The following is a 15,462-nucleotide window of genomic DNA, read 5'->3' as shown; positions in this document are numbered from 1 at the left end:
ACGATATTATATAAAGGACAGCGTGCCGTAATCATGCTTGTGGCGATATTGGGTGTTTTCTACGATAGTGCTAGGCTATGTCACCATAACCATGCTTCAAGCTATTTCACCTCAATCATGTGTTTAGCTTGATCGCCTTGAGGCATTTCACGTTGATCGTATTTCATTTAGCCACCTCATTTTGATCGCATTAAGGCTTTTCATTATGATCACATTTCACATTGTGATTGTATTTAAGCATTTCATTGTGATCGCATTTAAACATTTCACATTGTGATCGCATTTAAACATTGCATTGTGATCACATTTAAGCATTTCACATTGTGAACGCATTTAAGAATTTCACATTGTGATCGCATTTAAACATTGCATTGTGATCGCATTTAAGCATTTCACATTGTGATTGCATTTAAGCATTTCACATTGTGATCGCATTTAAACATTGCATTGTGATCACATTTAAACATTGCACATTGATCGCATTGGCAATACAAGGGTTTGCGAGTGATAGCACCTATAGTGCTATATCAACACAACCAGCCATTAGCGATATTATTGATTTGAGCTATTGAGGTTTGGTTATGCATTAAGCAATAGTTTGGGATTGCTATACAGCATGCCCATGCCTTTAGCGATATAAGAAATGGCGATATCGAGCCAATTTCATTGAAAATTGCCAAAAGCAGTGACAGAATACACCGTGGTCGTGGGTGAATCCATAGCGATCTATGGAGAATACATGGCAGTCATCCGAGAATATATGGCGATCATTGGAGAATACATTGAGCTCATTGGAGAATTGGTAGAGTCCCGGAGGGATTATATAGTAAGGCTAATGGAAGCCAAGATAATACTGCTATGGGTAGGTTTTAAAGAGTATAGTCCCGAGTGCCGCTAGGGCACAAGCGGGGAGTTAAGAAAGTGCCTGCTAGGGCACAAGCATGAAGCTAAGGTATGGGAGAGCATATGGCGCTAAGGCATGGCGAGTACGTTGAATATGTCGCTGAGCATGGCGAGTGTGCAGTTGAGGCATGGCGAGTGTGTCCTTCGAAACATGGTGAGTACGCCACGTTGAGATATAGCGGATGTAGGTCACCTAAGACATGGGTGAGATGCCGCTGAAGCATGAATAACATATCGCGGAGCTTGTCTATGATATCGCTGAAGTATGGATAGTGTATCGCTAAATCATGGATGATATATCGCTAAGGTCTAGAGAAGATAGTTTTCGATTATGTAATTGGGGTAAACCTTGTGGTAATTACTTCATTTAGGAGGGCAGGCGTGCCACGTGGTGGTACACCTAACCAATCATTGCTTATGCAGAGGGTATTTTGGGTATTTCATTACAATTAAACATGTGTAGTTTTAGAATACAATTAAAAAATAGAGAGATATGATTGACTTGGGGTACTATATGTTTGCCCTACCTAAGAATTTCTAGACAATTTTACAAATTGACGACATATGTGTGTTTAAAAAGATAAACCCACATAATAGACCAAAACAGGCTCAAGTCTTCAATGTTGTAATGTGGTTCTTATTTGATAAACAATGTTATTCAATCAATAAAAAAGCTCAAACTATAACATTTACATGTTTGACCACTCAATTACGATAACTACAACAATTGTGATCATAAAGGGTAATTTTAGTTCCTTTTGGTGTAATTAATATATTCATGACCTCCGTTACATGTTTTGAACGATGTTACTTGTTTTTAAACAAATGTGTTGTTATATTGGTAAAAAAAAAAAAAAAAACTGGAATGCATTGCTAATCGGTCCACTTCACTTGCTTTCATATCTTCTTGGAATATATCAGTCCAACCAACCAATCATGCCAACATAATCAACCAATCAATCCAGATCTGGGAATCATGAACTGTTCTTCGGCCTGAATTAAGGTGTTCGGATTTGGTATGATTTTTTTTTTCTTTAAATAAATGTATTGGAAGCTTGTAGAAATTGAATAAAAATAAAAGAGAGTTGTGCTGGTTCTGCGAAATTTCACCGGACAAGATAAATGGACAAGTAAACAAGCTGGCTAAGGTCTTTTTCCAAGTTTCGTGAAGTGCATTGCTAATGAGCTAATCTAATCTGTCCACTTCTCTAGCTTGGATATATTATAAATACACATGACCCTGTAAGCAGTCTCATCATCCAGACCATCTGATCTTAGACCCTAACTCCTAGCAGCATGTCATTCCAAATCTCAGCAGCTCAATCCAAACCGAAACGAAGCCGTCCAACAACAGACTATGTTCCAAGCCCTTGGGGAGACCGCTTCATTAACTATGATTCCGAAGACACTGTAAGTAAATCAGTTAATAGAAAGTATATAGCATGCATATTTTCTGTGTACTTTAAATTTATTGCCCTTAGATACACGCTCTCTTTTATTTTATGGTGCAGATTACCAATGCACGTAGAGAGAAAGAAATTGGAGAACTTAAAGAAGTGGTGAGAATGGATTTCTTAGCAGCGGCTACAGGTCATGATATTTCTGCAAAACTAAAGTTGATCGAAGCAGTTGAGCGCCTAGGTCTGGCTTACCACTTTGAAACAGAGATAGAAGAAGCACTGGAGCGCATATATGCTACTACCGGCTATAAGTCTCATGAGGATGGTGATCTTCACAATGTCACCCTGCGATTTCGGTTGCTTAGACAACATGGATACAATGTCTCAACTGGTAATTAACTCGATCTCATCCCCTTTTCCCTCTTGCAATAGGTACAATAGCGACCTGACAGCGGTATGAATCAATTGATAATGTAGCAGAAATGTTTAACAAGTTCAGAGATGACAAAGGCAACTTCAAGGAAAGCTTGATTACTGACATACAGGGCTTGATAAGTTTGTACGAAGCCGCACATCTTGCAGTCCATGGGGAAGATATATTAGATGAAGCTCTGGCTTTCACTACTGCTCATCTTAATGCAATGGTAAACAACCCTAACTTGGCAGCAGAAGTAACTCATGTTTTGAAGCAACTACCATATAAGGGCATACCAAGGCTAGAGGCCAAGAAATACATCTCCATCTACCAGGATATGGCCTCCCATAACCCAGCTCTCTTAAAGCTTGCAAAGTTGGATTTCAATCTAGTGCAGTCATTGCACAAAAAGGAGCTTAGTATTGTTGCCAGGTATATTGCTAGCTAGCTCTAATTTTTTTTATTTTTATTTTTTATAATTATTAAATTGCCAGCTACCTCCTCATAGTCCAATCTTGGAGAAAGAGAAAAGATTCCAGTTCTCTAAAACTCTGAATGTGTGTAGAGTGTGTATTTAATCCATTGATTAGCTAAAATTATTGTTTCTTGTTGCATATCCTTATCCTCTCAACCTGAAGGACCTAGTGAGGAATCTTTCAGTTAATATATAATCTAGTGTGATACTGAAATAAATTTTGATCTAGTAAAAATTGTAAAATATCTCCATGTGGAGCTTTTCTAAATATTCTCAAGCAGCGCGTTTAATATTGAAGTGTCGGATCAGGTGGTGGAAAGATTTAGGGTTTGCCACAAAGCTTACATTTGCAAGAGACAGACTTGTGGAGTGCTATTTTTGGTCTGTGGCAACTTATTTCGAACCCCAATACTTGCTTGCCAGAAGAATTGTAACAAAAGTCATTGCCATCACTGTTATCATCGATGATATCTATGATGCATACGGCACCATTGACGAACTCACTCTCTTCACTGAAGCAATTCAAAGGTTAATTAGTTTAATGGCAAAGTTAATTACTACTGTGCATCTTCATTAGCTTGTAAAGTTTTCAGTTAGATTTCTTTACCTTTAGTTACTTATACGGAATTTAATTCTGCTGGATTTGATCTGATCTATATAGGTGGGATATCAACTGCATGAATCAGCTTCCAGAAAAACTGCAACTCTGTTACAAGGCACTTATCGAGTTTTTTGAAGAAATTGAAGATGAAATGGCAAAGGAAGGAAGATCATACCGAGTTCATTATGCAAAAGAGACGGTACAGATTTTATACTTGATCAGCGTCATCATTTTGTCAATTGGTATATCTTTTTTAAGAAATCTTTTTTTTAATTTTTTTTTATTGTTGATTACCAGATGAAAGCTCTATGCCGAGGTTACTTAAAAGAAGCTCAATGTTTCCATGAAGACTACATCCCAAGTGTGGAGGAGCATATGGAACTTGCACTTGTAACCTGCACCTATCCAATGCTTCTAACTCTAGCTTTAGTTGGCATGGGCGGCAATGTAACAAAGGAGACCTTTGAGTGGATGTCCCAGGGGCCTAAGATTCTTACAGCTTCAGCAACCATTTCGAGGTGCATGGACGACATTGTTGGACACAAGGTAACAAAAATCATTGTTAATTGATCGAAGACTCTGTGTGTGTAGCTGCTTGATCATTAAGTTTATATTAATCGTATCATTTCAAGACATAAGGGAAGAGGAAGTTAAAACGAACAGAAGAAGGAATGTATACGAAATGGCACGTAGAACTGATTAATTAGCTTTCAATATACTCCTTCACTCTTCTGTCCGTTCCCTTCTTTCTCCCCCCATCATTTCTGTCCATCATATTAAATGGCATATAGAACTAATTAAATGTATAATGTATTTACTAACGTGGAGAGTATCTTTCCATCATATATATGTATAGTTCGAACAAGAGAGGGGGCACGCAGCGTCAGGCGTTGAATGCTACATGAAACAGTATGGTGTGTCGGAAAAAGAAGCATGTGATGTGCTTCAAAAGAGAGTCGATAGTGCCTGGAAGGATATAAACTCAGAGATGCTGAAACCAACAGAAATGCCAATTCCAATCCTTCTACCGATTCTGAACTTTGCACGAGTCATGGATGTCCTCTACAAGGTGGAAGACAGCTTCACGCATGTCGCACAACCAGTAAAAGATGGCATTTCTTCATTACTGATAGACCCCGTTCAGATATGATCAAGGAGTTTAAGACTCAATTTGGGAGAGCTGTGCTTAATTTAAAAGTAGTTGTAGATGTAGTTGCATTGTGAGAATAATTAGCTATGAAATTAAGTACTTGAATGTTTGATGAATTGTGTTTTTAAAAATGCTGTGAGTGCAAAAGTAATGTTTAAATGTTTGATAAACTCTTTTATAAGTGTTGTGAGTTTAAATAATGACTGAAAAGGACATGAAGATAAAAATTATTGTACTCATGTATTTTGTTCAGAAATAATAATATTCATTACTTTATAATTAAGCAGTGTGATCGCATTTAAACATTGCATTGTGATTGCATATATTTAAGCATTTCACATTGTGATCGCATATATTTAAGCATTTCACATTGTGATCGCATTTAAGCATTTCACATTGTGATCGCATTTAAGTATTTCACATTGTGATCGTATTTAAACATTGCATTGTGATCGCATTTAAGCATTTCACATTGTAATTGCATTTAAGCATTTCACTTTGTGATCGCATTTAAGCATTTCGCATTGTGATCGCATTTAAGCATTTCACTTTGTGATCGCATTTAAACATTGCATTGTGATCACATTTAAGCATTTCACATTATGATAGCATTTAAACATTGCATTGTGATCGCATTTAAGCATTTTACATTGTGATCGCATTTAAACATTGCATTGTGATCGCATTTAAGCATTGCACATTGATCGCATTGGCAATACAAGGATTTGCGAGTGATAGCACTTATAGTGCTATATCAGCACAACCAGTCATTCGCGATATTATTGATTTGAGCCATTGCGGTTTGGTTATGCGTTAGGCAATAGTTTGGGATTGCTATACAGCATGCCCATGCCTTTAACTATATAAGAAATGGCGATATCGAGTCACTTTCATTGAAAACTGCCAAAGGCAGTGACAGAATACACAACGGTCGTGGGTGAATCCATGGCGATCATTGGAGAATACATGGCGGTCATTGGAGAATACATGGCGGTCATCCGAGAATACATGGCAATCATTGGAGAATACATTGAGATCATTGGAGAATTGGTAGAGTCCTTGAAGGATTATATAGTAAGGCTGATGGAAGCCAAGATAATACTGCCATGGTAGGTTTCAAAGAGTATAGTCCGAGTGCCACTAGGGCACGAGCGGGGAGTTAAGAGAGTGCCTGTTAGGGCACAAGCGTGAAGCTAAGGTATTGGCGAGCATATGGCGCTAAGGCATGGCGAGTACGTTGAATATGTCACTGAGGCATGGCGAGTGTGTCATTCAAAACATAGTGAGTACGCCGCGTTGAGATATAGCGGATGTAGGTCACCTGAGACATGGGTGAGATGCCATTGAAGCATGAATAACATATCGCGGAGCTTGTATATGATATCGCTGAAGTGTGGATAATGTATGGCTGAATCATGGATAATATATCACTAAGGTCTAGAGAAGATACCCTTGAAGCGTGAAGAACATGTCGGTGAAGCATGAAGGATATATCGCTGATACATAGATGACGCTAAAGCATAGATAATTACTGCTAAAAGATAGATAATATACAGCTTAAACATAGGGGAGTTACCGTTGAAGCATATGTGAGATACTGTTGGAGCATAGATGAGATACTATTGAAGCATAGAGAAGAGATTGCCAAGACCTAGATAATATACTGCTAAAGTATAGATAAGATATCGCTAAAGTGTGGCGAGCATTGGGTGTATGTCATTAAAGCATGGCGACTGCATCGTTGAAGCATTGGGAGCCTGTCATTACAATATTGCGAGTATATCGTTGAAGTATTGGGAAGCATTGGGAGTATGTCATTACATGGCGAGTGTATCATTGAAGCATTGGGAATGTGTCATTGAAGCATTGGGAGTGTAAAGGCATTTCGAGTGTAACGTTAAAGCATTACCTTCCTTCTAGTGCCAAATATTTCAACTATCTCGGGAAGGGTCTGATCTAACTAAACCATGGGAATGCCTCGGTCTGCTACTATCGCTGTCGATCTCGCTTATCTATAAGACAAACAAAGGTCAGAGGAAAGCCCGGGTGTGCCGGCCTTCAAATCTCCGATACCTAAGTCAATATCGTTATAAGATAATGATAATGGAAAGCGATAGTAAACAGTTACCACTTTCGGTTGTTGGAGATGACCTTGACGTAGTAGATTCATGGGAGCTTGGTTTCATTCCTTTCAGTGTGGGACATTTGGGGTTCCCGATATCGCCCCCAGGGGTATCAGAACCCCTAGCTGGGAGCTCTTTCCTTACTTTGTGATGGCTAGACAAGTTTTGTGCTTCCGGTACTTGTGCCTGGGAGGTATACATATACCAACAGCTGTTGCCTCAATTTTCCTCTTCTCCGGCACGTCGTATGTTGATCTGGGGCACACTACTGGTCATGTTTTTATGCTTTTCCTTCTGTTTTGCAGTTTCGGTGGAGGTTTGATGGATCCGGGTCTGGATCTGACTTTGGGTCTTCATGTTTTGAGTGATGGAGGTACTGAGGATTTCCGAATCGATCCTTGGAGGTGGAGGGGGTTTCTGCCCTCTGGTATTCACATTGTTGGTAACAACGCTATCAATCCAGGGAGGCGACCATGGTTTATGTCTTCTGATGCTTGCGTCGAAGAAGAAGACGCTCTGGTTCGCTACTGGGTCGCCGGCAGGAGTGGGAGACGAGAGTTTGATTACGGGAGCGGGCAAGACGGTGGAAATGGTTTCGACGATAGTAGCTACGGGGATCTGGCAGCCTCCATTACAGCATAATTTGGACCTGGATTCAACTGGGTCCTTTGGGCCTGCTGGGTTTTAGATTTCACTTGGCTGGGTTAGGTCCTAAAGAATATTAGGGCTTTGATGTTTACTATGTTTGCGGTCGCATGAACCATTTATTCTGTGGAGGTGAGTACAAGAGACTCTGGTTCTAAGCATATGGAGGAGTCTTCGAAAACTGGAGGAGGAGCAAAGGGTGCTATGCCATCCTCCTCTACTAGTATTCTTTAATTTTAGTTTTGGGTCGCAAATCTACTACTTGGTTGAAACATTTATTTAAACATCTTCTGAGTAGTTAGGTTTTGTTAGAATAATGGTGCGTGGATTTCCTAAAAGGTGGGTGTACTCTGTATTGTGAAGTTTTCTATTTGTTTAGAATAGGTTCTCTATAAGTCCTAAATGACGACTCTTTACTGTTGACTCCATTGGGGTGTGTCATTTGGTACTGCTTGCTGAATTATAAAATCAAGTTGACCTCTTTCGATTCAAAAAAATATACAAGCACCTTTGACATTATATTTTCATGTCGTTGTTGTATTATTGTAAGGAAACGTTGAATCCACCCATAAGATAGCTAATATATACATAGCTGATTGTTTATACATAGGAAAAGTAGAAAATAGATGATGTACACACACAGTTCATTCAATGTTTTTTGGATACAGAACCTTCAACACATTAGTTTCCTTCCATAACCAAAAATGTACACACAAAAATTCAACCTCCAATGGTAAGGAAATTCAAACTAGTGTGGCACATTAGTTTGCTACACTAACCATACTTACCCAATCATCTTATAAGATTGCCCACTTACCCAACAAATTACATATTTTTTGTCATAATACCCAATTAAGATTTTTTTAATTGTTTTTTGTTTATTTTTGGGACAATTTTGCCCTTTATCACTTATGGAAGAGAGAAAAGTTATCGGATTCCGGCGACCGAAATCTGATCGCCGGAATCCTGTGACCAAAATCTGGTCACTTATTCCCAAATTCCGGACTTCATTGGAAACCTCACCGGAGATCCCCCAAAGGGATTATCGGAGATCTTATAGGTTTCCGGAGACCTATGAGACCCAATAAAACCAAACAAATTTTTATTCCCCACCCCAATAATAATTTTATTGCCCCTGAATAATAATTTTATTGTCCCCCAATAAATAATTTATTACCTCCCAATAAATAATTTATTGCCCCTCAATAAAAAATTTACTAACCCCCCAATAAAAATTTTATTGCCTCCCAATAATAAATTTATTCTCCCCTAATAAATCATTTAGGACTAAATTCTGCTTACTACCCTGTGTACTTTCAAGGGTTCATCATTTCAGTCTCTGCACTTCTAATTTAATCAGAAAAGTCCTTGCACTCTCCAATTTCATCAAATTGATCTAATCCGTCACTATTCCATCAACTTTCAGCGAAAATTTCCAAACTACCCATCTGCATTCACAACACTGACGCGTCGGCAGGCTGCGTAGCAATGGGTAGTTTGGAAATTTTCCCTATGAGAAGGTCCCACGTCAGCATTTTAACAGTGAAAATTGACGGAATAGTGATAGATTGGATTGATTTGATGAAATTAGAGAGTGCAAGGACTTTTCTGATTAAATTAGAAGTGCAGGGACTGAACTGATGAACCCTTGAAAGTACAAGGTACTAAGTAGAATTTAATCCAATCATTTATTACCCCTTTTCCCTCCCAATAATAAATTTTCCTATATTAATTACAAGGAATAAGAAGAAGAAAAAGTTGTACAGTAGTTTTGGCTTTATCTTTTTATTTTTTGATAAAGAATACTGATTGATACATTCAGGAATAAGAACAAGAAGAGCTGGTATACCCCTTTCAATGGGTGACAGGGCCCGCCCCTGATTTTACCCTGAAATCTGAAGTGGCCCTGCGGGGTCCACCGTAGAAGAAATTCTTCTAAAAATTTGGCAGAACTTCCCCTAAACTGAACTACCCAAAACCTGTAGAAAGAAAATTTACACTCCTAAATCAACCCATCCTTATCCTCCTGGAGCCACCTGCTCCCCAAACCACAACTCCAATTTCACAAATAATAGTCTCAACCCACATTATAAGATTAATTTCACAGGTTATCAGAGCAATACTATTCCATTAGGTAACAAAGATCACAGAAATAGAATGAGTACGCGGAAGCAATGCTGTTGGCTATGCCTCAACTCTATGTACGCCCGACCTCATCTAATTTCACCTGCAAACTGGGCATTTGAAAACCGAAGGGCCCAGGGAAAAGTACATAAAAACGTTAGCGTGAGTGGACAAAAATTAACAAATTAAAAAGAAAATATTTCATACTTTCCCACATTTATTTCTTTAAAAATTCCCGATGCATGCAATGATTAACGAAAATAAAACAAGAGGAGTTCCACTCATGAAAACCGACTAGCCCCGCTAGTCACATACGATTTAAAAGAAAAAGTTGGAACTCTGATACTCAAGGAAAATAAGACCAGCCCTGATGGTTAAACGAAAATCGAGCTAGCCCCACTAGCTTAAGTAGTAAAGTGAGTAGGCGAAGGCGATAGCCATACGAGTGAGCCTCCCAGGCTCGGGTGATAGCCTCCCAAGCTAAAATACTCCCATAACTCCCGTAATATACCCTTACGCCACTAAGTGTAGCGATAGGAAACCAGGCTACAGAATTACTGTCACAGAGACAGTAACCTGCGCCACAAAGGCGGAAGGACTACGGTGATCCCATCACCGCGCCACAAAGGCGGAAATCAATGCTAGCAATGATAAGTCACCCAAAGTATGGCAAAAGAAAATCCGAAAACCTCATAAATCCATAAAACTTCCCCAACTCTCGTAAATGAATTTCCAACGACGTGTCCCACACGCCAAGATAGTCTCAAATTCAAAATAATTAGGAGATAAATAAGTATAAAGATTAACTCCATCGAAATCTCATTTCGAAAATCTCATAAAAGTCTCAAATCGACGAATATAAATATAATATAAATAGTATAAATCCGGAAATCACATCGGAAATGAATAAATAAGGTAAGGAAAGCATAATCCAATGACGTGACCCCGCACGCCATAAAATCTTCAAATAATCAATATCCAAAACCATTTCTGAAAATAACCATACGCTCGGGAAAGTAATACGATAAATAAATTATAACCTCGGAATCAATTAAATAAATGCATGCATCATTCTTTGAAAAATAAAAGTCCACTCTCAGTACTATTCCGACGATCACGTATATGAGTTCCTTCAACGAGCCAGAGCTCGGTACGACATCCTGTACACGATTATATTCCGTGAATAATTACTCAACAATTTAATACGATTCCTAAAATCAAATCCTCATAATTATATCTCTCATTCTCCTCGGATTCAGCCCAAATTATACCACTAATACCAATTCGTTAATTTAAAGGTTCTAAGGCAGAACCGAGAGATATCCGACGGTCGGATTCACGTAATTCGATAATCGAAACCCTAAACTTCAAAAATTCATAATTAATTTCAAGTTTCTCCAAAAATTACCAAACTTCACATACAAGTTCTACACAATTTATAGGATTTAATGGGTTAAAAACCGGAATTAAAACACTGCCCTACACGCCTCCACGCACCACCAACAGTGGCAGCGCGTGGGCCCCACGCGCCGGCTGCAACCACCTCCGATGGCCACCAAAATTTGGCAGCACCATCTACTCAACAAACCCAACCTCTTTCTCAACTACAACAAGTTCCAATTTTACCTGGAAGAGCTCCAATTTGGCCGGTGAAAATTTTCCAGAAATTCCAAGAACCCTAGAAATTGAAATTGTTAATTCGACCTCTACACTACAAATTGAAATGAAAGACGTTAGGGGAAATGATCTATGTCAAAAACTGAACTTTCGACGCCAATTTGGTGGCCGAAGACTGCCGGAATAGGAAAATATCGGCGTTGAATCAAAACTGCTACAGTTACCGTCCTCTTCTTCTCGTTGTTGCACCTTCCACAGTTCATATTAAGCTACGAAACGAACTCAGAAATGAATATAAGGAAGAGAGCTTTCCAACGACATCTTACACGTCAAAATCCGTCGCCGGATGGAGGAGTTATGGCTGGAAGAAAGTGAAGAGGTCGGAGAGGAAGAGAGAATCGGGGAGAGAGAAGGGAGAGGCTCGGTAAGTTTCCGAAAATGAAAACTTACCACAGTAACTCGGCTATTTATAAAAACTTACCATGAACAGTAACTTTAGTATTTTGGCCATAACTTTCACATACGAACTCCGATTTTTACGTACGACATATGCACGCGCTCGGTTTAATGTCCTCTACAACTTCGATGAAGAACATTTTCTTAAATTTTGACCCGAACAAAAAGTCATATTTTAGGGCCCCCCAAAAGTACTGACACGACAGTAAAAGTGAAAGTAAATGTCGTTTACCATCCTAATGATTAGTAAATCAGTAAATTTAGGTTCGAGACGTAACAATGGGGCCCATTGTAAAGCTAAAACACCAATCAACTTGCACATGATAGTTTAATGAGCATGAGCTTGGAATAAGAAATTACAAGTCAGTCAACTCAATACGTACAGCACTATGCTAAGTTGCAGGTGGAAATGGTGAAACCCACAGTACCACGTGAAATATCAAAGCCAAGCCAACTTAATACGTTCATGCATAATTTGGTTGCCATTTGTCATTAGCACGAGAAAAGCCAAGGCACATGTTCCCCCTTCTAGAGTTCAAACATAGTTTCTCACTGGTGGCTCAATCAACTTGTCATCCGAAGGAAGGGAGAAGCTCAGAGGGCGGTGGAGGCATTGTTGTTGATACGCTCAAAGTAAGCGCATAATTTAACCCTGAAAATATCGTTAGTAGTATAAGCAAATAGGGATCGTTCTATTCCGGGGATTGAGGGTACACCTGTAATTGCAAAAATAATTAATTAATTAGTAAAAGTAAAAAGTATTATTTACAAAAAGAATATATACAAATAACGAAATAAAAGGGGGGTTTAAGAATTATAAAATCAAAAGTTAAAGTAAATCAAATAAAGAAAACGTAAAAACATATATACAAGGGTGGAACGCAAGGAACAAAGATCAAAACCAATTCCATGTAATCAAATTCGATTCAAACCCTATAATTGTTCATCTAAGTCATGAGAAAGGAGTTGATCATGTGAAACATTCGAAAGCAAATGATTTCCCATATTTTACTTTTCAATGCTAATTAACCTAAGCGAAAACACCTAGATCAATCCTATCAAACATGCATTCAAGCACTAGAAAGCTAGTTAATCATAACATGTTTAACGCATTACACATAGAGAAAGGCTATCAACTCAAGTGTACAACTTAGTTATGGAAAAGTCCACCTAATTGCAATCCTCTTCAATTAAATTCGATTCTTGTCCAGAACCTTTACTACTTTTGATTCAAGTTACACAAAGCAAAAAGTTGATTCATGTTCTTAAACCTAGCACCAATTACATGCAAATCCTATAAGTGTCGACCCAAATAAGATAAACATATAAAAGTTTTCTGTAAAGCAAATTTAATCGAACAAACTCACATAAGCAACTTAGAATCTCAATTATAGAATTCGAAAACTTTATTTAAACATAGAAATTGGGCTTAAACTTTGCCCTAAACGTTATTGTTAACTAGAAACAAGTTCATACGAAATCAAACAAAGAAACCAAAAAGGTTACAAGGAAAAGGAACGAATTACACCGTGAGTGGAGATGGAGATGGAGAGCTAGATGGTTGGATCTTGAATCTTGGAAGCAAGCCTTCAAGGTGGATGATGGAGGATATGATCTTCACGGCTCATTCTTCTTCTTCCTCTCCTTGCTTGAAAACGCAGAGCTTTGCAACTAGAGAATGGAGAGAATTTTTCTGAATGAAGAGGTGTTGTGGTGTTGTTCTTCTGTTTGATGGTGTGTTAAATTGTGTAGAGAATGCTCCTATTTATAGGAGGATGACAACTTAGTCTCCAAGTCTTCAAGATTGATCCACACAGCATTAGCCAATCAGAGAACGCCACGTCAGCTCTGCTATGTCATCCAACTAATAAGAAACCTCCAATTTAACACCTTGATTTAGGGAGATTATTTTTGAATTAATTGCATGATTATTTTCTGATTTATCTCCTCAAATAACTATCCAATCATGCCACACAGCTTCGACTAATCACAGAATGCCATGTCAGCTCTGTTGAGTCATCCAGCCAATCAGAAAGCTCCAAAATAAATCCATAATCTTTCCAAATATATTATTGCTGATTTTCCCAAGATTTAATCTGATTTTTTTCTTAATTTTCGGCCAAAATACTCTTGAGTGAAAATAGGAATGAATCTGGACTTGTTTTGGACTTTTTCTCCCTTAAATCTCTCCATGGCATAATTATCCTTGATCCTCTCTTAATTTTTGACATTAACTCCATAATTTCCCATGGCAAAATCAGCTTTAATTCCCCATAATATCTCCCACGTCATCATGTGGTCTCCTAATGCCTTCAGGTTTCCTAATCTCATCAGGATTCCTGCGTTGACTGGGATTCCTAGTCGGACCAGGAAAACTCCATTTCTTCATTTCAGCTCATTTCTTCTCCATTTATTCCAATGTACCTAGAAAATAAAAATTATATTAAAATTTAATTATTTAAGGAAATAACTAAGTAAAATATAAGGAAATAATTATTAAAATGTTGCATTAAAATGCTCCTATCAGTTGTTCTAGCCAAGGCGTCGCTAAGCGTCAACTTGCCAGAACCGCTAGTGCTGAGCAACGGCAGCATTTCACCTTCACGGGCCACGCTGGAGATGTCGTTCAGCAGCATCTTGGTCCTTGTGAACAGGCTCTCCCATCCGACTAGCTTCGACAGCGTCGCCGCACTGTGGGAAGCCATCAAGCTCCATAGTTAAGAATTTCATCGAACGAAGACTACCACCTAATCGAGAGGGGAGACGGAGAGATCGGAGAGGGGACGAGAAAGAGAGATAGAAGAGAGAGATCGAAGAGGGGAGGGGGGAGAGAGAGAGAGAGAGAGAGAGAGAGAGAGAGAGAGAGAGAGAGAGAGAGAGAGAGAGAGAGAGAGAGAGAGAGAGAGAGAGAGAGAGAGAGAGAGAGAGAGAGAGAGAGAGAGAGAGAGAGAGAGAGAGGTGGATCTGGGACAGAGATGTGGTTTTAGTTAGGGCTGGCTCTTTTTGCTGAACTTGCTGAAACCAGCCGAAAACTGGCCGAACCTAACCGATTCAAGCTGAACCGACTATAAACTTGATTTTTCGGTACCTTTCAACCGAACAGAGTGGACGTAGCTGGCTCGGCACCGGTTCACTTAAATCAGAGGTTCGGTTCAAACCGAACCGACCGAGTTAAGTGATTATTCCAAAATGAAAGGAATAATCCACCTTGGTACACTCCCAAGACTCGAACCTTGCACCTTTTGAGTGAAAGCATGTGCCTCATCCACTAGACGACAAGCTTTACTTGTGATAATTCATCCCCATATTAGTATTTAGAGGCTCGAAAATACATTTAAATATTTATATCCAATTCTTTCTTCTCTCTCTTCTTCATCCACAAACTCTCAATCTTCTCTCTTCTTTTTCCGGTCAAAGAACTCTCACTTCTTTCCCAGACCTCATCAAACTTCTCTCACTCTCAGCTTCATCTATCACCACAATAGAATCAAAAGTTTTCTTTATATTCTCTGGGATCCTCACTCTGGTCTCTTTCTTCTTCGATTCGTCCTCC

General features: G+C 38.9%; 1 protein-coding gene across 1 annotated transcript; it reads left to right on the top strand.

Moving 5' to 3' along the window:
• The first annotated feature begins 2,164 nt into the window (after positions 1 to 2,164).
• On the top strand, positions 2,165 to 5,127 carry LOC112169351 (valencene synthase). Its single transcript, XM_024306370.2, has 7 exons — positions 2,165 to 2,313; positions 2,415 to 2,694; positions 2,784 to 3,150; positions 3,503 to 3,721; positions 3,855 to 3,993; positions 4,092 to 4,340; positions 4,651 to 5,127. Exons 1-7 carry the CDS (start codon positions 2,200 to 2,202, stop codon positions 4,942 to 4,944), a joined length of 1,662 nt encoding a protein of 553 aa, XP_024162138.1. The 5' UTR covers positions 2,165 to 2,199; the 3' UTR covers positions 4,945 to 5,127.
• Positions 5,128 to 15,462: the final 10,335 nt, after the last annotated feature.

The sequence above is a fragment of the Rosa chinensis genome, chromosome 6, assembly GCF_002994745.2.
Source record: "Rosa chinensis cultivar Old Blush chromosome 6, RchiOBHm-V2, whole genome shotgun sequence".
In the NCBI taxonomy this organism is placed as follows: domain Eukaryota; kingdom Viridiplantae; phylum Streptophyta; class Magnoliopsida; order Rosales; family Rosaceae; genus Rosa; species Rosa chinensis.
The sequence above is the reverse complement of the archived record's forward strand: the minus strand, read 5'-3'. Positions and strand labels throughout refer to the sequence as shown.